At 55.5% G+C, this 25208-nt stretch overlaps 2 protein-coding genes and 1 long non-coding RNA gene across 14 annotated transcripts; 1 reads left to right on the forward strand and 2 right to left on the reverse strand.

Moving 5' to 3' along the window:
- Window positions 1–295: 295 nt before the first annotated feature.
- ORAI3 (ORAI calcium release-activated calcium modulator 3) lies at window positions 296–5437 on the reverse strand. The gene is made up of 2 exons (XM_036074293.2): window positions 4971–5437; window positions 296–1790 (listed from the first exon to the last, which is right to left on the reverse strand). The coding sequence occupies exons 1-2, from the start codon at window positions 5196–5198 to the stop codon at window positions 1128–1130; spliced, it is 891 nt and encodes a 296-aa protein (XP_035930186.1). The 5' UTR covers window positions 5199–5437; the 3' UTR covers window positions 296–1127.
- A 22-nt stretch (window positions 5438–5459) lies between these two features.
- On the forward strand, window positions 5460–17809 carry LOC118524210 (uncharacterized). The gene is made up of 3 exons (XR_004911506.2): window positions 5460–5654; window positions 11619–12000; window positions 16656–17809. It is a non-coding gene; the product is annotated as an uncharacterized LOC118524210 (long non-coding RNA).
- Window positions 7140–25208, reverse strand: FBXL19 (F-box and leucine rich repeat protein 19). 12 transcript variants are annotated; one of them, XM_036074280.2, is made up of 11 exons: window positions 25077–25208; window positions 23619–23819; window positions 22104–22247; window positions 21914–22000; window positions 21602–21820; window positions 21060–21092; window positions 19309–19820; window positions 12601–12764; window positions 12354–12515; window positions 7694–7912; window positions 7141–7592 (listed from the first exon to the last, which is right to left on the reverse strand). In XM_036074280.2, exons 2-11 carry the CDS (start codon window positions 23793–23795, stop codon window positions 7414–7416), a joined length of 1896 nt encoding a protein of 631 aa, XP_035930173.1. In that variant the 5' UTR covers window positions 23796–23819; window positions 25077–25208; the 3' UTR covers window positions 7141–7413. The 12 variants fall into 12 exon arrangements, with proteins under 12 accessions (XP_077930702.1, XP_077930701.1, XP_077930705.1 ...); XM_036074278.2 differs by having other exon boundaries at window positions 20931–21092; XM_036074279.2 differs by having other exon boundaries at window positions 21602–21835.

Consider the following 25208-nt stretch of genomic DNA (forward strand, 5'->3'; position numbering starts at 1 on the left):
ATCTGGAACCATTCTCCACCTCCAGGTATACCTGCTCGCACCTGGCTCTTAGGAATAAGTCACCTGGGGGCGCCTGGGCAGCTCAGTCTGTTAAGGATCTACCTTTAGCTCAGGTCATGATCCCACAGTCCTGGGATTGAGCCCCATGTCGGCTTCCCTGCTCAGTGGGGAGTCTCCTTCTCCCTTTCTGCTCACACTCTCTCTCTCAAATAAATAAACTCTAAAAAAAAAAAGAGAGAAAGTCACCTGATCCCAAGGAGGCCTCTCCTTCACCCCATTCAAAGCCACAGAGACATCTGTGAAACACATTTTATTATACAAAACAAGGTGCATCAAAAACTCAGTGTCAGAATAGCTCTGTATTCCAAGGGCTAGTGACTGGACCTTCTCCCTTAAAACCTTCTCACCCCAAGACCCTTTCTAGGGAGTCAGGTTGGGCACATGGGCCCTCAGTCTCCAAAGATCTCCAGCCCTGGCCTAGGAGAGTGGGAACCAGACATAGAAGCTTAAGTGGGTGTAGGGCAGTGGGGCAGGCACTTGAACCTCCAAAAATAGGGAGGCTCCTCCTAGGTAAGGCTGGACCTATGTCTGTGGTAGAACCACACAAATCCTTCTCTACGGCAACTAAAGCAAGAATGTGGAACCCATCAAAATCTGGAGATGGGGGAAAGCTTCCCCCAAATGCCAACCACAAAGTAGATTCTACAGAAATAAAGCAAGGGTTGACTGCCTTCTGAGGCAGCTGGCTGGGTGTGTAACCTTCTGACCTCCACATCCTGTACAGGGGTAAGTGGCTAAGGGTCAGCACCAAAGGTCTGACCAGGATCTCCCTGCCTCCCCTCTACCTACCATGATCCTTGGACTGAAGACCTGCTACTTCCTCGCTTGCTCCTCCCAGCCCAGATGTAGAGTAGACAGACTGGGATAGACTGACAGGGAGAATCCCTGGGAATGTGGAAGCTGCCCCAAGGCCCAGCCCAAAGGACCCTGAAGGCAGGAATCTGGTCTCTGCCTGAGAGTGGCCACAAGAAGCGGCTCCAGGCAGGGGCAGGGAATGGGGTCTGCGGACCGGGGTCCTCTTGCAGACCGGAGGGCGGCAGTGTTTACAGCGGTAGCGCACGTGGGCCTCACACAGCCTGCAGCTCCCCCTGCAGGCGACTCAGCTCTTCCAGCTCCTGCTTGTGGCGGTCAGTCTTGTGTGCCACCAAGGAGCGGTAGAAATGCAGGGCAAAGGCCACGAACACAAGCCCCACGGGTACCATGATTGCCGTGGAGGCCATGGCTGCTTGCCAGCCTGGCCCATGGGCCCCTCCTCCAGCAACACACCCTCGCCGGGGTGGGCAGGCCTCAGATGGCTCGGCCCGTGATGGAGCTACAGAAGTAGAGGATGCCTTGGAAGCCGGACGAAGGGAGGTGGTCAGTGGTAACAGAGTCCCAGGCACCTGGGAGGCAGGTACCACGGGGGCTGGTGTGCCCAAGGGCGTCCCAATGGGCACAAACTTGACCCAGCCAACCAGGACAACTTCAGCGAGGAAGAGGAAGGTGCCCAAGGCAGTGGAGAAGCCCCAGGCCAGCTCCACGTAGCGGTGGAGTCGCTGGTGTGGCGACTGGTGGACAGAGTTGAGGTTGTGGATGTTGCTAACGGCTTCTATGTGGGGCAGCAGACACGTGGAGACCATGAGTGCAAAGAGGTGCACGGCTACCAGCACGGTGGTGCAGGCACTAAAGGCCACCAGCAGGCCTGGCGGGTATTCATGGTCGCTCTCCAGCTGCACCTCCACCATGGCCACCTATGGGGACAGAGGAGACGGATTGAGTGCCCACCACCTCTTTGGCAGGAGAGGGTTGTTTTGCCCGTTGGTGTACATCACCAGGGCATCCCTGGGGCCTAGAACGGTGCCCGGCAGGAAGAAGGTGCTTAGTCTCTGTTGAGTGAATGAACCGGCCACCTTGGTAAGGCTCTGTGCTGTTCTGGCTTTGGTTTCTGCACCTGGCTATCGAGAGGGCTGACACATTAGATGACACATTTCTGAAAATCTTACCTTGTTAGGGGGGTTAAAAAAGCAGGTTCTGGGGGTGGCTGGGTGCCTCAGTCGGTTAAGCGGCTGCCTTTGGCTCAGGGCATGATCCCAGGGTCCTGGGATTGAGCCCCACATCAGGCTCCCTGCTCAGCAGGGGTCTGCTTCTCCCTCTCCCTCTGCACGCACGCGCGCACACACACACACACACACACACTCTCTCTCTCTGTCTCTAATAAATAAAATCTTTTTTTAAAGCAGATTCTGGAGCTGGGCCGCCTGGGTTTACTCTCAGCTCTACAAGCTGCGGAATCTTGAGCAAGTGATTTAGTTCTATGCCTCAATTTCCTCATCTGGAAAGTGGGGATTGATAATGATACCTACTTACCTTACAGGGTTGTTGTGAAAATTAAATGAGATAATGTACACCAAGCACCAAGAATAGTATAAGGCACACAGTAAGTGCTAGGTGTTTGTTGTTATTATTACGGTTATTAACTGTTCTTAATACTAGTGTTATTATTAGTGTTAGGGGAGAGCAAGGCTCTTAAGAACACTGAATGAAGTCCAAGGCCAGGGTTTGCAAACTGGTATACCATGAACCCAGGCCAACTTTGCACACATGTTTTGCTTGGCTCATACAGCGTGTTTTTTAAGGAACTAGGTTGCACTTTTAAAACTCAAGAGATTTCCTATAAATATCCCTATTTCTAGATCCCCTTGAAAATTTGGAAGATCTGGTTACACCAGACCCACATTCCTACATGTCAACTATCAGCTAGAGTTGAGTCATGACTGCTCCCTTTGGACAGGTCATGGGGTCTCCTGATAGCCATCCCCACTCAGTCCATAATACCTGCCTATCCTTTGCAAACATTTGCGTTGATGATCCTATTCTAGAGTTGTATAAATTTGGATTCCAGAGCCAGACTACCTAAGTTCAAATTCTGTCACTTACTTGCTGTGGGATCCTGGGCAGGTGTCTTAACATCTCTGATTTGTTTTCTCATCTGTAAAATGGTCATAGTAGTGGTACCTACTTCACAGAATAATAAATGTGATACACATAAAAGCTGGTACTGCATGACATGGGATACACATTACCTGGTACTGCATGACAGGGCAATACAATTTGTATAATGTGATTCTAACCCAGGATACCCAAATACCAGAATCTGGATCTTTCCCCATGCCTGGTTCTAGCAGGACCCATTAGATTGCTCTGGGGCTGGGGGAAGGAAGAAGGTACAGTCTGGAGGGTGGTGGTTAGGAAGACAAAGCTAAGTATTTTGGGAAACTGGGCCATGGCGAGTGTTAGCAGTTTCCACAGACAGAGATCTGGGCCAGGCCTAGGCCTGGTTTCTCCCAGAGCCTGACCCAGCCTTGCTCTCCCCTGGCAGGACTGGGGCCAGTCCTGCCCCCAGAACCCACTCATCTGGCCTTTTGATCCTGCAGAGAAGGTCCTGGCGTTTAAGCTGTCACCCCGGCAACGTGCAAGTCCAGCAGCAGGCTGGATTGTCCCCTTGGGAACAGGCTGGACCATGGGATGGATGGGGGTGGGGGACCTCCCTCAGCCAGGTCCATGAAGTTGCTTCCTTCCCTCTGCAGTCTATACAGGTGAAAGGGAGTCACTTCCCTGTCCCTAGCTGACCCCACATCAGGAAAAGTGGGCTGGCCTATGGATACTGGGCCCCCAAAGAGAAAACCATAGACCCTGGATGACGCCTAGGGATAGACTTTTCCTCTCATCATTCAAATACAGAGGCTCTGGTAAAGAGCAGGGCAGAGACTAACGCAAATCACCTAGTGCTGTGATCCCTCCATCCCCATCTCCATAGGTTCCTATGAAGACCCCCCCTCCAGCTTGCTTTCTCCTTCCCATCATGATGGTGGAGAAACTCTGGACTAACAACAGTTCAGTGATCCAGGGTCCTAGATCATTCTGCAGCTTTCATCTGCTGAGCACTCTTGGCAGAGGCACTGCCCCATTCTGGGCCTTGGTTTCTATGCCTGCCCAATAAACAGGTAGTCTGAGCCACCTCTGATGAGTGTCTTGCTCTGACACACTGGGATCTAGAGTTTGGCAAGAATCAGCTCATTCTGGGGCAGCTATTTGCAGGCTACAGAGGGCACAGCCTCTATGATCTCACAGTTTCCCACTGGCCCTCGAGGGGTTGGATGCCTGTCCAGGGTCACACAGCTGGCCACAGGCCCAGAGGAGGCAGGGTTTGTGTCTGCTGACTCCTCCTAACCTTGGGACTCCTTCAGTCCCATTTCCTATGAGGCCTCCTCGGGACCGTTAGCTGATATCATCCTCCCACACCTGCAGTTTATCAGATCAGGAATCACGTATCAGCTTCCTAATCACCTTCTTTCCCCAGCAGCTTCCTCAGGGGCATCCTCTCTGCTCAAAGCTGTCCTGGGTTACACCAAGCCCTCTTTGTGCCTGCTAGGGACTGGCCATCCTCCTGGGGATGGGGCCGCCTTCAAGTGGGGGGCTACTGCATCCAGTTTATTTTCTTTGACTCTCCCAGTCCTGTTTACAGGGCCCCCGCCCAGCTCTGATTTGCCTTTGAATCTCTCCGGTGAACTTGGTAATGACTTCTGTCTGGGACCACGCTCCTTCTGGACCTCTCTGCCCCACCCTCGCATATCTATCCCCCTTGGTGATTTGTCTCCCCTCATGACACCTTGGGGGCTTGTTTATACTCCCTATGGCCCAGTATATGCTAGGGGTCTGTTTACACACACGCACACACACACACGCACGCATACCCGTAAAACGGGACTCGAGTAGTCCCTTGGGACCTTGTTTGTACCCCTTTACCTCTTAAAAACCCTTGCTTTCCCTTTCCTCTGTCCCATCTCCCTTGGGTACCCGTTTCCTTGGCCCGCGACCCCCTGCCCCCATGTGCCTCACCCCCACCCTGTGCGCCCCTTCCCTCCCCTCACCATGGCGAAGCCCGAGAGCAGGGCAGACGTGCGGCTGGAGGCTTTGAGCTTGGCCCGGCTGAGGTAGAGGCGGCGCCAGCTGAGGGCCCGCAGCGAGTGCTGACTGGCCCCCATGAGGTCCAAGTAGCCGCGGTGCACGAACTCTCGGTACGTGGCCGAGCCCGCGGGGCTCTCGGCCTCCGGGTTCAGCGGGGCCTGTTCGCCCGCGTCCCCCTCGCCGCCCTTCATCCTGGGGGCCGCAGCACTAGGCGGGCTGGGTGGTCACGGGGGCGCCGAGTCGCCCCGGGGGCCCCACGAGGGCCGGCCCAGGCCGGTGGAAGGCCCCATCCCCGGGCGGGGCGAGCGGGGATGCCGGCGGCGGGCGCCCGGGAAGAGGTGCCCGTGTGGAGCAGGGAAAGCAGGCGTCTGCGAGGAGCCCCAGGGGCCGAAGCCGGATAGCAGAGGCCGAAACCGGAACTGGGGCGGGGGCGGAGCACGAACGGCCACAGGATGGGGTGGAGCTCGGGCGGGGGTTGGGGCGGGGAACGAAAGACCGTCGGCAGAGATCCCGAGGGACCTCGCGACCCCAGGCCACTTCACTATCACCCAGGCGCCCGGACCCCAGCCTAGGACTGGGAGTTCCCGGGCCCTGGACAACTCGGCACACTTGGACACCTAGATGCCCAGACCTCCAAACCCCTCCCCGTAAGTAGTGAGCTGGGTGAAGGTGAACCCATCCACCTGTAGGCACCGCAGGGTGTCCGGCATCCTCAGTTCCGAGAAGCTGGGAGGTCCTAAGGACTCCCAGATCCATCCGGGAGGCCCAAAGGATGAGCACTCCGGTCGTCCCAGCTCTTCCCCCCCACCCCAACGCCGGTGAGAGACACACAAACGCGGCGGCCCTGGCTGGAAGATTTTGAGTTTTATAGCAAACCGTATTGTACAGACCTGGGGCCCAGGGGCCCAGCCCGGCTGGTACCCCCACTTGCCCCCGCCGGGCTGCCTCCTCCCCCTCCCCCAAGCGGCCCCATCCTCAAGCCTTTCGCGATACCCAGAACCCCCTCCCCTCCGGCCTTTGGTCCGCCCAGTCCCTCCCCCCACCCTCGCACCTCCCTGTTACCTGAGGTATGTGGATAGATCCCCCCTCCCCTACATGGTACAACCCGGCTCCCCCGGGGTGGGGCCTGGGCTGAGGGGCGGGACCTGGCCCCAACTCCTCCCCCTGGCTCCCCAAGCCCCGCCCCCACCCCAGGAGGGTGGGGGAGGGCCAAGAGTCTGTTACTAAGTTCCCATGGCAACTAAGAGGGGCCATTTCCAGCCTTAGCACTGGCTTCGGGAGGTGTCCATTGGCTGCTATTTCCATGGCAACCAGGAGTGGCAGTTCCCTGGGCAAATGGGATACAAGTTTCCATGACGATGAAAGAGTGGGAAGAGCCAAGCTGGAGGAGTCCCATCTTCCCCATCATTGGGCTGGCACCCCACCCCCACCCCCACCTTAGGTCAGGAGGGGTGGAGCTGCTCAATACAGTAAAGCAAGAGAGAGCCTGGGGGTGGCGCAGTCCAAGCTGGGTGACCACCAGTCCAGTCTCAGTCCAAGCCGATCAGTCCCCTCACTCCGGCTCCCCCAGGTCCGAGGTTCCCCCGGTTCAAGTAACACTTCAGTACAGATGAATGTTCAAGTATTGTGCGGGGAGACAGGTAGGGGGCTGGGGTACCCCTCACCACTCCCCTGGGCCACGCTGAACAGCGGGTAGGCCCGCGGGCCCCACTCCTCGCAATAGCTGCCATTGTCAGTGACGTTCAAGGAGTCAGGGTTGGGGGGGGAAGGAACTGAAATCTGGGGAGGGAGTAAGGAGAGGGGTGTGACCCCCTGAGGGGGTACTACTGCCCCCACACCTGCTCTTTGCCCCCACCCCTCTCTCAGCCCTGGCTTTCCCCTGGTTCCCCGAGTCCCCCGCCATCTCTGACACGTGGATCCCCAATTGCTCCTCTGGTTTCCCTTTTTGGCCCCACCCCCACCCACCAACTCCAAGTATCTGGTCTTTGTTCCCTGAACCCTTGGTGGTCTGCTTTCTGCCCCCCCACCCCCCGCCCCCAGCCCATCCTCCACCTCCCCCAGCCCCCTGGCTCCCAGTATCCTGTGTGCAGGTACCCCTTCCCCATTTCCCTCCCTCAAACTTGCACCTTACCCCCCCCCACCATCCCTTTGGCTCAGCACCCCCCTGTACCTCTGACCCACTCCCCCCAGGGGATGGACAATGAAGCAGGTGGAAGGGAGAGGGGATGGGAAGGAGAGACCCCCAGAGATATCAGTGCAGGGGGTAGAGAGGGGGGAGGCTGGCTCGAGTCCCTGGGCAGGAATCCCAAGTCATGAGGTGGGTAACCTGGCCTCCTGGCAGGGATAAAATGAAGGCCCGAGGTCCAGGCTCCTGATGAGTCCTGGGGGAGGGTGGGGGGCACCCAACTAGCTGTCCTTGAGAAGGAGCTTCTCCTCTGGGCAGCGGAAGGGGCCAGGGGGCCCAGCGGCTGCCAGCCGGGCACAAGCTTCAGGTGAGAGCTGGCGGCAGGAGCGCAGGTCTAGGCGGCGAAGGCGCGGGCAGCGGCGGAACAGCGGGAGGCAGTGGTCCGTGAGGCGGTGGCAACCTGGGGGGGGCAGTGGCGGCGGAGACCACGAAGGTGAGTAGGGGGTGGGCACTGGCCACGGGGACCAACACGCTAGCAGGACGGACAGACAGGATGCTTACCAGCAAGATTGAGGTGCACCAAGGTCTCGCGGAGTGGGGAAGTGGGGGCTGTAAGGAGGTGGACGCTGGGGTCCCCGACGTGGGCGCAGTGGCTCAGGTCCAGGGCACTCAGCTGGGGTGCGTGGCGCAGCAGGAGCCGCAGGGAGGCATCTGTCAGCTCCAGGCCTGCCAGGCGCAGCTCTGCTACCCCCTGCAGCCGCCCACGGCTCTCCGTTTGCCCTGGGCAGGCAGTTAAGAGGTCAGCACCCCCGGCTATTCCTGTGCCTGCCCCTCGGCATCCAGACCAGCCGTCTCTCCACACACCTATCGCTCGCCACCCCCTAAACCTGCTTCCACAATAACAGAGCCTCCACCTGTGTTCTCTACAGGGCTTGCTCTTCTCCCAAACACCCGTACAACCTGACCTCATCTAATCTGTCCATTGCTCACATCACCTCCTCGGTGAGACCCTCCATGATTACTCCTTTTGATACGGTAACATTCCACATACTCCTACCCCTTCCCTGCCATTATTGTCCCCCCCCCCCTTTTCTCACCACGGAACCTATTTTTTTCCTCTCCTCCCACTAGAATGTAAGTTCCACAAAGGCAAGAATTTTTGTCTTGTTCTTGCTCTATCCCTAGCAATTGAGACATAGGTGCTCAGTATATATTCACTCATCTGACAAATGCCATCCCTAATGCCACCCCAGGCCCCCCTCCTACTTCCCTCTCCTTCCATTAGTAACATCACCAGCTGAATCCCTTTCTCTCCATTCCCTGGGCGCCCCTCGGGGACACCACCACTCTTGCCTCAACTCCTGCCCCAGCCTCCTCACCCGGTCCAGTCTCTCCTCTCCTTCCTGGCATTCAAAGAGAGCTGTGCTCACAAACAAGTGGGGCAGGGGGCGCCTGGGTGGCTCAGTCGGTTAAGCATCTATCTGCCTTCGGCTTTGGTCATGATCCTGGGGTCCTGGGATCAAGCCCCGTGTCCGGCTCCCAGTTCATCAGGGAGCCTGTTTCTCCCTCTCCTCCCCACTGTGCTCTCTCTCGCTATCTCGGTCTCTTTCAAATAAAATTTTTTTAAAAAAAGTGAGGCACCATCCCTCCTCTACTAAAAACTCTGAGGGCACCTCCTTGTTTAGAACATTCCAGTTGCTATAAAGGTTCATCCCTGTCTCTGTTCCTAACCCCCCTCCCACACTCCCAAACACCTGGGCCAAATTCCACAGGTGACCCTGCTCTGAGATTCTGCCCACGGACACCTAATGTTCAATCCTATGCCTGGCTGGTGTCCCTGGCTTTTAGATCTGAGGTTAGAGACCACTTCTTCCCTCATCTCCACGGAAGAAGAACTCATGTCCCTCATCTCTACAGCCAAAGCATGTGGCATGTAGCCTGCTTTTCTTTTATTGTATCTACCACATTCCTGCATTTTGGGTTTTGAGAGGAGAGGGGAGGGGCAGAGGGAGAGACAGAATCTTAAGCAGGCTCCATGCCCAGCATGGAGCCCAACGGGTGGCTCCATCTGTCGACCCTGAGATCATGACCTGAGCGGAAATCAAGAGTCAGACGCTTAACCGACAGCCACACAGGCGCCCCTATGTTTTTTTGTTTTTTAAACTAAGTGCCTAAACACCAGCCACCATTAATTGAGCACTCAGTGTGGGCCAGGCACCAGCCAAGGGGGCCAAGTGGCGGCCTGCCCCTAGGCCAGGGGCTCTTCTGCGTCCCCTGGAGGGCTGCCTAAAATGGTTGCTGGACCCACCCAGAGGTTAGGGAATCTAAGGTAGGGCCTCAGAGCTTATTTTTCTAACAAGTTCTCCAGTAATGGTGATGCTGCTGGTCTGGACCACGCTCTAAGAACCACAGCTATGTGATTATCACTCCTGCTTACAGATGAGAACTTTGAGGCTCAAGTCATTAAAGCAATCTGTCCGAGGTCACATGACTGAAACAACAGAGGACGCCAGACCAAACATACCACAACACTATCTGCCTCCCAGGCACCAGCCTAGCCCATAGATAAACCAGATCAGATACCACCAACTCATGAAACTAGCCTACACAAATGCGTTATGGAATTTGCACAGTGCTGAAATTTTTCTCAAATGACGAATGCTACAAAAGGGGCATTTCCATAAAGAAATTTAGATAGAGCTTTTCTCTGAAAAATTATAAGATCTGGCACCACTTGGCTATCCCTTTCACCTGAAAAGGACTAGCTGGGAACTGGGTTGCAAGATGCTATTCCCTAAAGCCATTCCCCAAGCGCATCCCCTCTGTCACCTGCCAGGCCATCTTTGTGGGCACTTGACTTGGCAAACTCTGAACTGTGCCTCGTTTTTTCCTTTGAGGAGCTGAGAGCCTGGGAAGGGGCTACATCTACAGATGCCCTCAATCTTGGGCCACAGCGAAAAGTCATTAGAGGGAAGCAGAGGACAGACAGGTCACTTCTGGCTTGGGCAGGGGAAGTGGGCATCTGCAAGGATTTCACTGAGGTGGCAGCATTTAAGCTGGGCTTTCAAGGATTTGAATGTGAGAAGTGGGACGAGAGCAGGCCAGGCAGAGAACAGCAGGGACAAAAACAAGGAAATAGAAGAACTTTAAGTTTTGCTCAAGGAATGCTGCCCAGAGCCAGGGAGCCAAGATAAGAAAAGTGGGTGTCGAGTCCCAACACTACAGTAGGTCTGAGGGCCTGGAAGGCTCATCTCTGCAAGCTCCTGAGGTAGTTCAGGCAGGAGGAACTGGTATCACGGTGTCCGCCAACCAGCACTTTCTCACCTTCTGGAATCCACAGTTCCCAGTGCCCACCCTCACCCCCACCCAAATCTTCCTGGCTCAGTCCGATTCCGGTAAGAGTGGGCAACGGGGAGTGCTCCGGTCTAGTTCTGTGTGACTTGCAGCAGTCAGTCAACCCCTCTGAGCCTCTGGTGCCTTGTCCAGATAGTAAGAAGAATCCTAGATGCTTCTCTACCTCCTTCCAAGGCTGCTGTGAAGGGGGGGTGGAGTGGGAAGAAGGGAACTGAAAAGTGAGCTGTGAAAGCAAGGCTCTGGGGTGAGCACAGCCCCTGCCCTCCCAAAGCTTAGAACTCAGGGAGAGGAAGTGGGTTTTCATCAAATCACTTCACCACCATGCAGTGATAGCTGGGAGGGAACTGCTCTCAAAGCTCTAAAGGAACCCTGATCTCGGGGGGGGGGAGGAGGATCATGGAGGGCTCCTAGGAGGAAGTGGCATTTTTGCTGAGGCCTGAAGAATGATTAGGTGTTAATTAGACAAAGGGGGGTACAGCATTCTAGACAAAGAGGACTAAGCAAAGGCCTGAGGGCTGGAGGCAACCTTGGCAAGGAGGCTGAAGAGGCTGAAATGTGGGGATGGCACAGGTCAGTGGGAGCCAGACCACACCAGGCCTTAGTGACAATGTATTAGTCTTTATCCAAAGAGCACTGAGAGATTATGCGGAGGAGTTTAGAGCACAGGGCTGACACGGACAGATCTGCCCTTCTGGATGGTTCCCCTGGCCAGAGAAGCTATTGTGAGCATCCCATCTCCTGGCTAGACAAGGAAGGAGCCCCCAGGCCTCAGTGCTCCTAACCCACACCTCCATTGTGACCAGCCTCTGCTCCCAGCATTCCCCTCTACCAGTATGGGCCTCATTCCCTACGAAAGTGCTTACTCCTGCCTCACATTCCCTGGGACAACCCTGTCCCTTTCAGGACTCAGTTCAAACAGCACTTCCTCAAGGAGGGATTCTCTCTCTGCTCCCCATGCCCAACCACATCCTCCACTGTACCACCCCGTAACCTTCTGTTTCTGATTCTCTCTCTTCTGCACTACTGGGGTTCTACCAGGGTAGGGACTGGGGCTGTTTGAGGTCTCCAGGGCCCTACATAGGGCCAAGGCTGCAGTATGTGTCCAACAGTAAAAGCTGTCTTTACCTGACAGGGTACCCGGGCCTGACCCAGGGTGAAGAGGTAGCAGGCCTGATGGGAGAAGATACCACCACCCTGATGCAACCTTCCAAGTCAACTGGATCCCTCTTTCTGCTCCACTCCCTCAGGAAAACCCTTATCCTTTTCCCATAGGGCAAGGGGGCACAGGGGCCAAATCTATTGCTCAGCCATATACGTACTGATCCACACATGAATTTTAAAAGAATGTTAAATTAACTGCTGTCATTTAAAATCAAGGATATTTCACAGGAAAATCCACGTGTCTGGCTTCTCTTGACGAATGGAAGTGACTGGCCATCCTGGGCCTGCATTTTCCATGGCCATTGCCGCTGCCCCCTTTGGAGGAGGCTCTTCAGGAGCGCCCACCACACCCAGTGAGTTCACTCCTATCTGCCATCGGCCAGGCCACTGGCTTCTTCCAGAGTTCTTATGCCATCTTCCTGTCCTATACCGTGTTTCATCACATAATCATCTCCCCTCTGGAGCGCAGGGGCCACTTCCCCTTCATCCCTGTTCCCTCACAGCTCCTATCACAGGGCCCAATGCATAGCAGGGAAGTAAACGAATGAACAGTGGCCAAGCAAGGCCTCCTAACCAAACTCATGCGTTCTGCCCTTTCTTCAAATCTCTTAACATCCAGCATGAGCCGGAAGAGACCTTGGAGGCCTCATACCCGCCCCCTTCCCCTGCCCAACCCATTCTACAGATGAGCCAACAGACGCCACACCTGGTTTGGTGTCTGGTGGAGGCAACAGCAGCTCGCGGAGCTGGGAGTCTTTAACATCCTCAATCCAGCGGAGGTCCAGGAGCCGCAGGGCCGGCAGTGGGGCTGAGCCCAGGGCAGAGACAGAGAGCCAGGAGCAGCCAGAGAGCACCAGCTCCTGCAGGCCTGGGCAGGGGAGGTCAGGAAGTTGGTGCTCCATCCCAGCACTGGCTCCCTCTTCACCCTGTCCTACCTCGCCATCCCACCCTACCTTGCAGACGGTTCAGAAGCCACATGAGCTGCTTCTTGGAGACACCTGTCCAGCTGAGGTCCAGGGCTCGGGGCTGGCGACGAACCACACCACTGAGCATGGGTGGGGTCAGTGACTTTCGCCGGCTCAGGTCCATTCGAGGCCACAGACGCTTGTCATAGCACCTATCAGCCACAAGAGGGAGACAGAGCCCTCAGCTCTTAGGGAGCCTGCGAAACTCCCTACTTCAAGGGTTCATTGGCCACAGCTCTGTCCTGGCCCACAAAGACAGCAGGGGTGGCAGGAAGTACTCAGCCTCGGGCCAAGGGCACTGGGTTTGGGGCTCAGTTTCATCACTAACTGGATGTGAGACCCCAGGCAGGCCCATTCCTTTCCCTGAGCCTCAGACGCTCCACTTGTAAAATGAAGATAATGATCCAGACTCAGCCTGCCCCATAGGGCTACTGTGAGATCAAATGAGGTCACTGCAGTTTGTAGACCTTACAGCTTATAAAGCATTCTGCCAAAGACACAAACACCCTACACATTGTATTTGATGTAACACCAAAGGGATCTGTCAGCAGCCCCCACCAGCCCCACCTTGTGCTTCTGGAGTTCTCCCTGGCTAAGTTATGGTGACTCGTGGGAACTTCTCATCTCCTCTATTCATCTCTGCCTTTGAGCCACATCTGGCCCATTCTGATGGCCAGCTGCCTAAGGCTCGACTTACAGCCCTGTTACCTCCTGTCTCGGGTTACTGTGTCCCTCCAACTAGAATGTAGGCCCTACCAGGGCAGGACGGCTTTTCCCCTTTGGTAGCGCCAGTACCTGGCACTGTGCCAGGGGTTATCTGTTGCGCATTTGTTGCATGAATGAATGGTGCGAAGCTGGCATGAAGTCCCTGAAGCTTCCACTGAGCGCTCCCCAACAACACACATCATCTACAGCTTTTCATTTATCCACTCAATGTTTATGGAAGGCATGGTAGGGCCCAGGAATCAAAGTTCCAAAGACGAATGAGGCCTACACAAAGTTAAACAGCTTTCCTGATCCCTGAGAGCCCTGACGGGTCCAACATGCAGTGAACCAGAGAAGGGCCTCCCAAACTTAACTTTACCAAGGAACCCTTCCCCACCTCTCCCAAGGTCATCTGTGAACACTTTGTGGCACACTAGAGTTCATCAAGACTTAGTCTGAAAATTCTCTTCCAGTTCTCAAAAGCATGTCAGGAAATTCCCACTGGGCTAGACGGACTGTGCCAGAAGCAGCAGGGGTGGGGAAGGCCCAGGAAGCTGTGTGTGACCTCCCTCCCACCCCCCCATTCTGAGGGCTTTCCCTTCGAGAAGCCCTGGGCTGGAGCAGTGGTTACCAACTCCAGTTAGTTGCTATCCCCTTCTCTCAGAATGTGAATTTATCTTTCAATCGATCCCCTCCTTGCACTTAAAACCAGTATTGTTTCACATAAAAATGTTAACCTTGGAAATACGTACAATAAAAACCGACCGGGATTATTAGGCTTTAGGCTACCACCTGAAGACTATTTTTGTTAAACAGGGAGATAAGTATTAGAGAGGTGTTAAAGATACAATAGCACCCAATGGAGAGACTTCCTTTTCAAAACTAATAGAAGGATTAAGCCATGGTTTTGTGCCACTTGAAACTGCCAGGAGTTCTCCACAGAGCCCCATCTGACATTTTAGGGAATTACTGGGGGCACAGACACTAAGGCCTTAATCCAAACAACCCCACTTCTCGGTCCCGCCTGCCGCCCCTTCCCCCTTTCCCCCCTTTCCCCCCTCTCCCGGTATTATAGCCTCTCCCTCTCCTGGTTCCTTCCACTCAACCAATAACCACTTGCAAGTCTCTCCCATTACAAAACAGAAAAGGAAAAAACCCAGCCTACCCTCAACCGAGCTTCTGCCCCTTTTCTCACTCCCCTCGGTGAAATCCTGCCCACTCCAACCCAGGCTTGAGTCTCAGCTCAACTGCCACGATCACCCTGAAGCCCTTGGGTCTTCCATGGCTAGAAAGGAACCCTTCCCCCCTGGGGGCACACACAGGCCCCCAACTGCTTCTGTATCATACTCCACAACAGCCACACCCAACCACCTGCCCGCCGATAGACACACAATGCTGCCTGGTGCCAACATATATTGGCACATGTTGTGCTTCTGCCCGAAACGCCAACCAACCCAGAGCTTTCAACACTCAGTCCCAGTGTCTCCTCTTCTGGGAAGTCTCCCATGACTTTTCTTGGCTTGAACTAATTGGTCCCTTTGCCCTTGAATGACCAGGACACTGGGTTTAAAGCTCAGAGTGGCAGCCAATAATCACTCAGGGCCCTACAGATCCTAAGTGTCCAGCCTCCGCTGCACTGTCAGGAAACTGCAGGAAACACAGCCAGTCCACGGTAAGTGAAGCAGCAAGGGATATAGTCAGAATCAACAAGGGGACTGGACAGGGCGCCTCCCAGGGAGACAGTGAGAAGAGGGAAGAGAATGTATGTTCCAGATGGGGAAGAACCAGTGTCCAGGCCTGGGATACAGAGAGAAAACGGAGCGCTCTGAGAAACTTAGGCAGCAGGAACAAAGGGCAATCCACACCTCACCTTAATAATGAGGAAGATGGGGAGGACTACGGCATTAATACCTAGTGTTCATCAAGGGTTTACTATGGGCCAGGTACTGGTCTGTGCATTAGGCAGGTAACCTCACAACAGCCCTAGGAGATAAATACTGTTACTATAACCTCCTTTTTAGAGTTAAGGAAAATGAGGTCCAGAGAGGTTGGGAAACTTGTTCGAGGTCCCACAGCTACTAAGTGGCAGCAGAACCAGGTTTTAACCCAAGCTGGTCTGGATTGAGCGCCTGAGTTGTGTCTGAGGAAGGGGCAGGGGGGAGACTGCAGAGGAGACTGGGGTGGCACACCGTGGCAAGGAAGCCACAATGCCCGGTGGGACCGTCATTCAGTGCAGGCACTGAGGTACTATACGTGTGCAAATGTCCAACAGGGCTGTGGGAGTTCACTGTGAAGGCAGCAGGGAACCATGCATGGGTCCTTTCTAAGCTGCGGAATGACACTGAGGTGAGGGGCAGGAAGAACTGCTAAGAGGCACGGCCTGCCCTTATCTAGGGGCATCAGGGCTTGATGTCCGAGTTCCCTAACCCAGTTCATTTTACCCTAGCCTCCAGCCACCCCGACCCAGTCAGCCCCTTATTAAGCCCACCTCCCAAATCCAAAATTCTGGTCCTAAGCCTCTGTCTTGCAGAGGCCCTTGGGGATGCGATGTACCAGCCCAACTGGTGCCAGGCAGGAGCTCACAGCCTGGTTCTTTCCTCTCAGCTCGCTGGGCTCCCCGATGCCACCACTGTCCTCCTATCCACCAGTCTCCAGGCCTTTATTCCCAGCCCCAACTGGCCTTGACCTTGGGGTCCAGTCCCTTCCTTGCCACCCTCTGCCCATGTCCCCCAAAGTTCCAACCCTCTTTTCTGTGCCTCAACAACTCTACCATGCTTCCTCTGCCTGCCCCCCTCCCCTCGCTCTTGGTACATTCACTTTGCCTCCCAGTTCCAAGAGGAGATAAAAGCCACCAGACAGGAAAGCCTGCAACTTCCTGCTCTCCCACCTACAAATTTCTCTCTGGCTCCACCCTCACTGCCTCTTTCCTCACACCATCCTGGTTTCCTCACTTCCATCCATCCATCCATCCATCCATCCATCCAGTATTGTCTTAGAACCTACTGGATGCCGGGCGCCATCTTAGAAACTAGGGACACAGCAACGAACAGATCAAGTGCCTGCCTTGGAGCTGATGTTCTCAACCCCATGTGACCTGGCTTTGGTGCCCTACTCCCACATAGTACAGCCAAGGACACCAGGGCCTCATGTAGCAAATCCAACTGCCGCTTGTGGTCCTTGGTCTCCCACGACCTCTTGCCAACATCCTACACTCTATCATTCACTCCTTCCTCAATCTCTGTCCTGCAGGACACTTCCACCATCTCCTTCATGTCTCTGGTTGGTCTTTCTCTAACTCACAGATACTGACATTCTGTCTTCTCTCCTCTTTCTGGAAGCTGCTACCTGCAGGGGGAAAACTTCCAAACCTGGATCCTTCCAGCATCAGACCTGTACATGCATCTGCCGTCCTGCCAGCTCCTGACTGGCCCACAGGCCTTTCGGACCAAATGTGTCAAATCTGAGCACTTCGCGTTCCCGGAACCTGCTCCTCCTCTGGTATTCCCGAGCTTGGGGAATAGCGCTGCTGCCCACCCAGGCTTGTGGGCCAGAAACTCAGCTGAAGAGTTGTCACCCTGCTGCCATTCTGCTTCTTAAAAAATTCTCAGCCCCAGTCCCTCCTCTCTACCCCTCCAGCCCCTACTTCTGTGCCTAGGCCTGACAGGGCCTCCTGACTGGTCCCACTGTACCTCTGCTCCGCCCTACCCTCGTCCTTACCAAAAACAACCATTTTATTGAGTGTTTAGTACCTTTCAGGTATTGCGATAAGTGCTTTGCAAGAACCACTTCATTTAATCCCCACAGGGTATTAGTATGAACCCCAGACTACAGATGAGAAAACAAGCCTTGAAAAGTAGAGCTATCCATCCACGGCTATATATTCAAGCAGGACAGGAGTCACAGTGGATGACACCCATGGGTGCCAGACTCCAGGGCCCAAGCTGGAAATCACTGTGCCGTCCAACCTCTCTGCTTTGTCCACTTCCGGTCACAAGTCTCTCCTTGAGGTAGAAATTAAGGCCTCTTCAGTCCTGGATCCCCCGTGCCAAGCACAGAGCTGGCCTTGAAGAGGCCTCAGCAACATATCCCCGAACACTACATGTGCAGGGATGGTGATCCCCAGCAACCGCTCTCTTTGCTCCTGTGCTGAAGGCTGACTGGGAGCTCCTCAAGGGCCCAGGCCCGCACTCTGAAGATAGAAAGTCTGTGCTTTCAGTCAGTATTTGTAACTGAATGAATAATACAGGTTACAGTTAGGGCACTGAGTAGTTTCTACTTCCTGGGTACTGTCCTCGGTTCTTTATGTACATTAGCTAATAAAGACACTACGACATTGGAGAGATTATGTGCTATGGTGAGCACTGTGAATTGTGTAAGACTGTTGATTCACAGACCTGTACCTCTGAAACAAATAATACATTATATGTTTAAAAAAAAAAAAAAAAACGAAGATAGCAGGAAGGGAAAAATGAAGGGGGGGTGGAGATCGGAGGGGGAGACGAACCATGAGAGACTATGGACTCTGAGAAACAAACTGAGAGTTCTAGAGGGGAGGGGGGTGGGGGGCTGGGTTGGCCCGGTGATGGGTATTAAGGAGGGCATGTACTGAATGGAGCACTGGGTGTTGTACGCAAACAGTGAGTCGTGAAACACTACGTTAAAAACTAATGATGTAACATATGGTGACTAACACAACATAATAAAATAAAAATAAATAAATAAATAAAAATAAAGACACTACGAAGTAAATGCTTTGGTTCTCCTGGCTTAACAGATGAAGAAGAAACTGAGGCACAGAGAAGTTAAGAAACTAGCCCAGTGGCTGTCAGCTTATCAGGGGAAGAGTAAGACTCAAACACAGGCAATCTGCCTCCAGAGCCCGCACTCCCATCCTCTCAGCTCTCCAGCCTCCACAGAGACCAGAGGTGCGAGCTAGTGCCCCGGAGTCCCAAGGAAAAGGAGTGGAGTTCAAGTTCAGCCATCAGTTTGCGCTGTGACTTCAGGTGTCCCTCATCCTCCCACAGGGCTGCGATTACGAGGAACGAGGCAGCCCACAATTTGCAAAGTGCCCACCAGGACGCCTGCTGCACAAGAAGTGCCTGGGAAAGAGCCTGAATGTACTCATTTAATGAACTACTTCTCGGGCACCTCCACTGCCCTCGTCCTGTGCTGGGAACACGCAGATAAAACAGACACAGTATCTGCCCCACTCTAACAAGCGATGAGAACATGAGTGTGAATAAATGAGTGAAGGCTCGTCAACGTGTGGAAGGCCTCTGTGTGCTCTGTGAGGGGAACAGGGTGCTGTGGGAGTCTGATGGGACTGGGGGAGGACTTTGTCGGGGGCAGGATCGAAGAGGGAAACCAGGGGCTTGGGAGGATGACCGACATGTCTGAACAAGCAAGGTTCAGGAAGCAGGGGGGAGATGGGGGGAGGATAGGCAGAGGGAGCTGGTGGCGGCTCCGGGGCATAGAAAAGTGACAAGGGGAGTCAGGAGCCTGAAGTATGGCTGCCTCTGAGAGGGCAGGGGCCACCTCAGCAAAGAGCTTTCTCATGTGTAAATGGGACCTCTAGTGAGCCCGTCCTCAGAGAAAGGACTGTGCAAAGCAAACGGGGTGACGTGCGACAGCACTTAGCGCTCTGCTTTGCCACATTAACGCTCATAAATGACGGTTATTAGGAGCAAAGATTCTGGAGCCATGGGGCCTGGGTTCAAATTCCTGGTTCTACTACCTCCTCTCCACAACCTTGACCTCAGCTTCATCTGTAAAAAGGAATAATAGGACCTACCCTCACAAAGTTGTTATGAGAGTTAAATGAGCTCCAACAACGGAAAGTGGCTTTGCACGCAGCAAATACAGAAGTATCAGACTAGAAAACATCCATACTACAAGAGTATGATCAACATAAGAACAGGACCCAGAGAGATCATAACTGGCTGTCGCAGGTCATACGGCAAGTGGGAACCCAGGCCCGTCCAGGCCACTCACCAGCGGCTCCAAGTCCGGCAGACTCGCATGCAAATGCACAGCTCTCGGGGCCCGAGGTGCTGGAAGACACGAAGCCAGGCGGCTCGGGGCAGCGGGTGGTCGGATCCAGCGGCCAAAGGCAGCGTGTCAGGCTCAGGGCTTCGAGGTGGGGGCCGGACCACGTGCCTCTCCAGCTGTGGGGGCCGGGGCGGTGGGGCGGGGCCCAGGGGCCAGCTGAGGAGGGGCCCCCCACTGCCGGGGCGCACAGCCCGCCGCCCCCCGCGGTTCTCCTTCTCGCCCGAGCTGCCCCGGGCTGGCCGTCGCCCATTCCGGGCCTCGCCAGGGGCCTCCTCCTCACTGAGCGATGTGCCTGAAGAGTCAGAGTCGGAATCCGAGTCCGAGGAGGACGAGGAGGTGTCAGGGACCCGCTCCAGCAGCTGGCACATGCGCTTGAAACGCTCGAGCTTCTCCCTCTGTGGGGACGGGGATGGCACTGCCGGGCCCTCAGCAGAGGCCAAAGGCGGCTTTGGTTTCTGCAAGGAGATGGGGGGAGGCTGTTCTAGGGCCTGGCACGCACTTGCCCACCTCCCTGCCCTGAGGAGTCAGCAGGGGATGAGCAGCCCGAGAGACTCCTGGGTTCCAGCCATGGCTCTGCCCCTGAACGACGTGAGGCCTCAGCCGCATCATGTCCCTCTCTGGACCTCAGTCTCCTTATCTGTCACGTGAAGGCACTGATTCAAAGAATTAGAAGCCTTCCAGGTTTCAATAGCTTATGAGTTTCCAAAAGCAGTGAAATACGGAGAACAGTTAGAGATGTCATTTTGAGTATCGGCTCGGCTACCACCTCTCTGTGTGACCTTGGGAAGCCCCGGCCTCATCATCTACAACACAGAACACTGGACTAGGTGATTCCAAGTGTCTACTCAACGATGTGAGAGTGACAGAGCACCTCATACTCACGGACTCACATCCTCACAGTGCTCCAACGGAGTGGCAACCTGGACCACTCTTCTTACACTCGAGGAAACTGAGGCTCAGAGAGACCGAGTGACTTGCCCGAGGTTACAAACTGACAAATGGCAGAAGCAGGATTTGAACACAATCAGGCAGACCCTTGCATTCATGTGTCAGTGCAAAATGACATCTGAATTCTAGCTTTGCTGTGGGACCTTGGGCAAGTCTTTTAACCTCTCTGGGCCTCATCTTCCTCAAATCTAAGTACATTTCACAGTTCACAAATCTCATTTACTTTCATTAGATGTAAACAGTTCTGTGGGATGGGTGGATAAGATAGGTAGTATCATCTCCTTCACAGATGAGGAACCGAGGCTCAGAGCAGCTGACAAGTTGCCAAGACCACACAGGGAGTCAGTGGGCAGGGATTTGAACTCAGTTCTTTTCCCTTTAAGGTTTGGAAAGATGACGCAAATGGGTCAGATGACACCCGAGGGGTTCCTGGAAAGTCCTGTGGCCTGGCCCCAACCCACCTCTCCCCCTCCACTCTTCCCAGGGGTCCAGATGTCACTGGGGCCAAATGGGGCAGGGGCAGGACAAGGTGAGCAGGAAGGGACAGATCTCTGTCTCCAGGGTGGAGGGTGGGGCAAGGAAAGATGGGAGGGGGAGGGTGGAGGTCCCCGGCACACCTCCCAGTTCTCGGGAGGGAGCCCAGGGTGGCAGGACGAGAAAGCCTGGCTCGGATTCAGAACCCTGGGGGGCAGAAGGCCGGGGCCGCCTGGGTCCGATCCTCGGAGGAGGCAGGCGTCTCCACCCACCTTCTTCAGGTGCCTCTCTCGGCCTCCTTTCACCTACCAGAGCAAGAGGGAAATATGGGGAAAGGGAGAGGCCCCATTAGCCCCTCATTGTCCACAAAACTAAGATCCATGCTCGCTTCTTAGACTACAAATCCCAGAAGCCCGCATCTCAGGAAGAACTCTGAGCATGCTCACCTTCCAACCAGTGTCTTGGCTCACTGAGCATGCTCTCCTCTTCTCTTTCTTCCCCCTCAGGCCCTTTCCAGCCCCTCCTTCCTCCTCGGTAGCAGCTAATTTGAGCATGCTCTCTCCCTCCTACCTGAAGCACCCAGGGCTCCCAAAGCTTCCCTGCCCAGTGCCAGTTGCCCCTCACCTGTACCTCTCCTCCCTACCGAGCATGCTCCACCCTCCCCCGCCCAACATTTCCTAAACTACATCCCCCAACAACCCCTTGGAGAACCCACAGAGCGCAGCCTCCCAGGCCCACCCTCCCCAAAAAGGAACTACACTACCGTTCCCAGAATCCCTTGGGCTGGACCTAATGAGCATGCTTCCTGGCTCACCTTTTTCCTTGGGGTGGGGGGCTCATTCCCTGCCTCCCTCTCCTTTCTTTTGGGGGGCCCAGGCACGTCCTCTGGGGGGGGCCCAGCAGGTAAGGGGCCCTTGCGCCTGGGTGGGGGTGGTGGAAGCGGCGGCTCCTCCGTCAGCTTCCATCCACTCCCCAGGCTGGCGCCCTCCTCGCCGTTGTCAGCCCTGCGGCGGCCTGGTCCCTCACCTGAATCCTGGGGAGATGGAAGCTGGGGTTGAGGTTCTCTCCAGCTCCCCAACCCACTGTCTACGCAGAACCCAGCACCCAGCCCAGCCGCTACCCCTACCTTGCTGGTCCGGCCTTCCTGGGTGCAGCGAGGGCACTCCCAGCAGTTAGGGATCTCCGCATTGATGACACCCTCAGCCTTCCCCATCTGTAGGCAGAGGGCAGGGAGTGGATGTAGGGTGCCAGTAAACCCAGAGGCAGCGCTCCCCAGGGCCATCACCTTCAGACTCCAGGGCCCCCAGGGCCATCACCTTCAGGCAGCCAGGGTGGACGATCTCATTGCAGATTGTACACTCCATGAGGCTCAAACCAAATTTCTCTTCCTCTCCCTCTACTGTGTCCTCCTTCCCAGCCTCCCCACACAAGAGGCACACAGCTGTGTGTGGGAGCACGGGCTGTTGGGGAAGAGGGAGTATTAGGGACCCCGAAAGCAAGCGATAGGGGGAAGATCCTTTCTTCTGGGGAGCCTGGCCAGCTGCGGGATGAGGTTCAGAACCCATGGGTCAAGCTAGGTCAAATCTTGAATTTGTTCCTTTTTGGCAGTATGACCTTGAGCAAGTGGTTTAACCTCCTTGCGTCTGTTTCTCCACCTGTAAAATGGGGCTAGGCATTTTTCCTTTGCAAGACCTCTGGAAGAATGAGATCACTCGGGGAGACACTGGATACATAGTTGTTATCGCTGTTGCAAATGTTGCAGCTGGAATCAGGGTCTGTGTGTGTGACCCTGAAACTGTTGCTGGCTTTGGGGAAGGATAGAAACCATGGCAAACAAGACAATACTGTTGAAAGAGAGAGCTGCAGGGGATGTGGCCGCAGCTTGGGATGATTCTGAGTTTGCACAATGGGCAGCCCAAGGGTTGCTCTGGACCCTACAATGAATCAGGTTTTGGCAAGACTCCTGGGCATGCTAAAGGCAGCTGGCTGGTCCTAGGGGAGAGCAGCCCTCAGACAACTTGACTTTGGCGGGAGGAACAGGGTAATACGGAGTCATATGAGGGATGCTGAAGGTTGGGAGACAGGCCCAAGGAAAAAAAGAGGTAGGGAAAGGAGGAAAAGGAAAGTGAGGCAAGGGTTGGAGGACAAAGAAAGAGAAGAGGGGGGCTGTAGGGTAAAGAGGCAGCAGAGGGGCTGGAGGAAAAAGGAGGTGGCGGTCCTCCAGGAGGGGGTGCAGGATGCAGCTGGCTCCTCAAGGCTGCTGGAGAAGGGCCACAAAGGGGGCTCAAAGGAAGAAACCCATGTTCACTGATACCCACTGTGTGCTGGGCACACTCACATCCACGCTCTTGCTTCATCTTTACAACTCAGCAGAGGAAATGTTTCACAGGAAAGGTACCTTGAGGTTCAAAGTGTCTGTTCAAGGTCACACAAAGGGTAAGCCTGGCCTCAAATCCGAGACCACTCTGGCAGGTGAGGAAGAGGCCAGAGAAGGCTAAGACCTCTTCCCTTGGGCCAGCTCTGGAAGCGCGCCCCTGTGCACAGATTCCTCCAGGAAGGAGCACAAGAGGGGCTGAGCTGAGCTCTCTATGGGTCTGTGCCTCTGAAGCCGGGAAAAACGTGAAGGTAAGCACGGGGTTAGATTCTTCCGGGTGCCCTAACATCACCCCCCGCTTGCAACTGGAGACAAAAACAGGCCTGGTGGTCATCTGAACAGACAGCAACTCTACAGTGTGTGCTAGGAAGCGGCCAGCCCAGAAAGGTTCGTGGGCCGGCTGGGGAAGGGCACCCAAAGCCCCGGGGGTGTCGGGTGGGCTGGGGGCAGAACTCACGGCAGTGCACTGCCGGAGCAGGCACGACTGCTTCATGCGCCCGGGCCCCCCGAACTTCTTCATGTCTCTGCAGAAGTGGCAGTCCCCGCACTCAGTGCGCACACAGGCCCGGCAGCGGCGGCAGCGGGTTCGGCGTCGGCGCGCTCCGGCCCCCGGCCCCCGGCTGCTCGACGACATTGGGGGCGTCAGCAACGCCGAGGGCTGTGGGTGAACGGAAGCAGGGTCAGGGAAGGCCCTGGCCTGGGAAACTCCTGGTAGCTCCCCCCATTCCTAGGCAGCCAGAGCTTGCTCTCCTACCCCGGGGAGACAAGGAACAAGGAGACTGTCCCTCCTGGGGCGGGGGGGAGCACCACTCCCTCTACTCAAGGCCTCTCTCCAAAGCGCTCACCTGGCTCCTCTGGGAGCCTGAGAACTGGCTTCCTGACCTCACTCCTCTTTCCTCACACTTCCTCAGCATCCCCTTGCCCAGCCGGGGGAGAAAGGGACTGGGGCCTCTGCACTGACATCCCCACACCAAAGCTCCTTGGAAAGCCAGGGCTCCTAGTTTGTGGAGTTACCTTAGAGAGGCCCCAACTCTTCCCCTGGTATCCAAATGCACTCCACCTAAAATTCCCCCAGACTTACCTCCAAGATACCCACAAATTCCTGGGTAGAAGCTCTAGACCTTTCTTCCTCCCTCCTTTCTCTCTCTGGCACACAACTACCACCCAATCTCTCTTCCCCCAAAACCTATACATTGTCAACAGATCCAATGGGATGCTTGCCCTCCCCCATCCCCAGGGCTCTGAGACACTCCACCCCCCCATGCTGCTTCAGAGCCCCTCCTCAGCCCAAGATCTCAACTGCTCTGCTCCCCACAGAGCTCCCTCTGCCCCAAGACATTCTCCTCTTGGATCTCTCAGGTCAGCCTGGGCAATCTCCCAGATTCCCTGGGATTCTAGAATCCACCCTGACATCTCCACAGAACTCAGGATGGGCTCAATCCTACATGTCTTCTCCCCCACCCCCAAGCTTCCCAGGCTACTTTTCCATCCCTAATTGTCTAGAATCCCTTGGGCTCCCCTTCCCATGGAAACCAGATCCTCCAAGATCCCATACAGACTCAGCAGGCCTGGAGGGGGTCTCTTCGTGGCCAGAGTCTTACCCTAGCTTCCCCCTTTCCAGGGACTTCCAGACCCATCCATGGGGGGAAGGGGCCCTCCAGCGCTCCAGGGGAGGGGCCTGGAGGGCGGCGACTGCAGGCGGGGATGGGGGTCTGCAAGGGGAAGCAGGGTCTAGGAAGGAAGGCCAGTTCCCCAGGGTTGAGAGGTAACAGGAAGGAGGGCTGGAGATGAGAGGAGTTTGGAGCAAAGAGAGGGCGAGGCTGGGGGCGGGGAAGGTAGAGAGAGGCCGGGCTGAGGATGAATGGGAGTGGGAGCTGCCCAGGTCTGGGGGTGAGGAGGAGCCGCATGAACCCACCTCACACGTGTCCCGGGAGCCATCTCTCCCTTCTCGGCAGCTCCCGGCGGGTCGGCGGCCATCGGCGGCGGGGGGGCCGGGCGGCGCGGGGCGCGGAACGCTCAGAACGCCGGGGTCCACGGCCCCCCGAGG

Source organism: Halichoerus grypus, chromosome 6 (genome assembly GCF_964656455.1).
Source record: "Halichoerus grypus chromosome 6, mHalGry1.hap1.1, whole genome shotgun sequence".
In the NCBI taxonomy this organism is placed as follows: Eukaryota; Metazoa; Chordata; class Mammalia; order Carnivora; family Phocidae; genus Halichoerus; species Halichoerus grypus.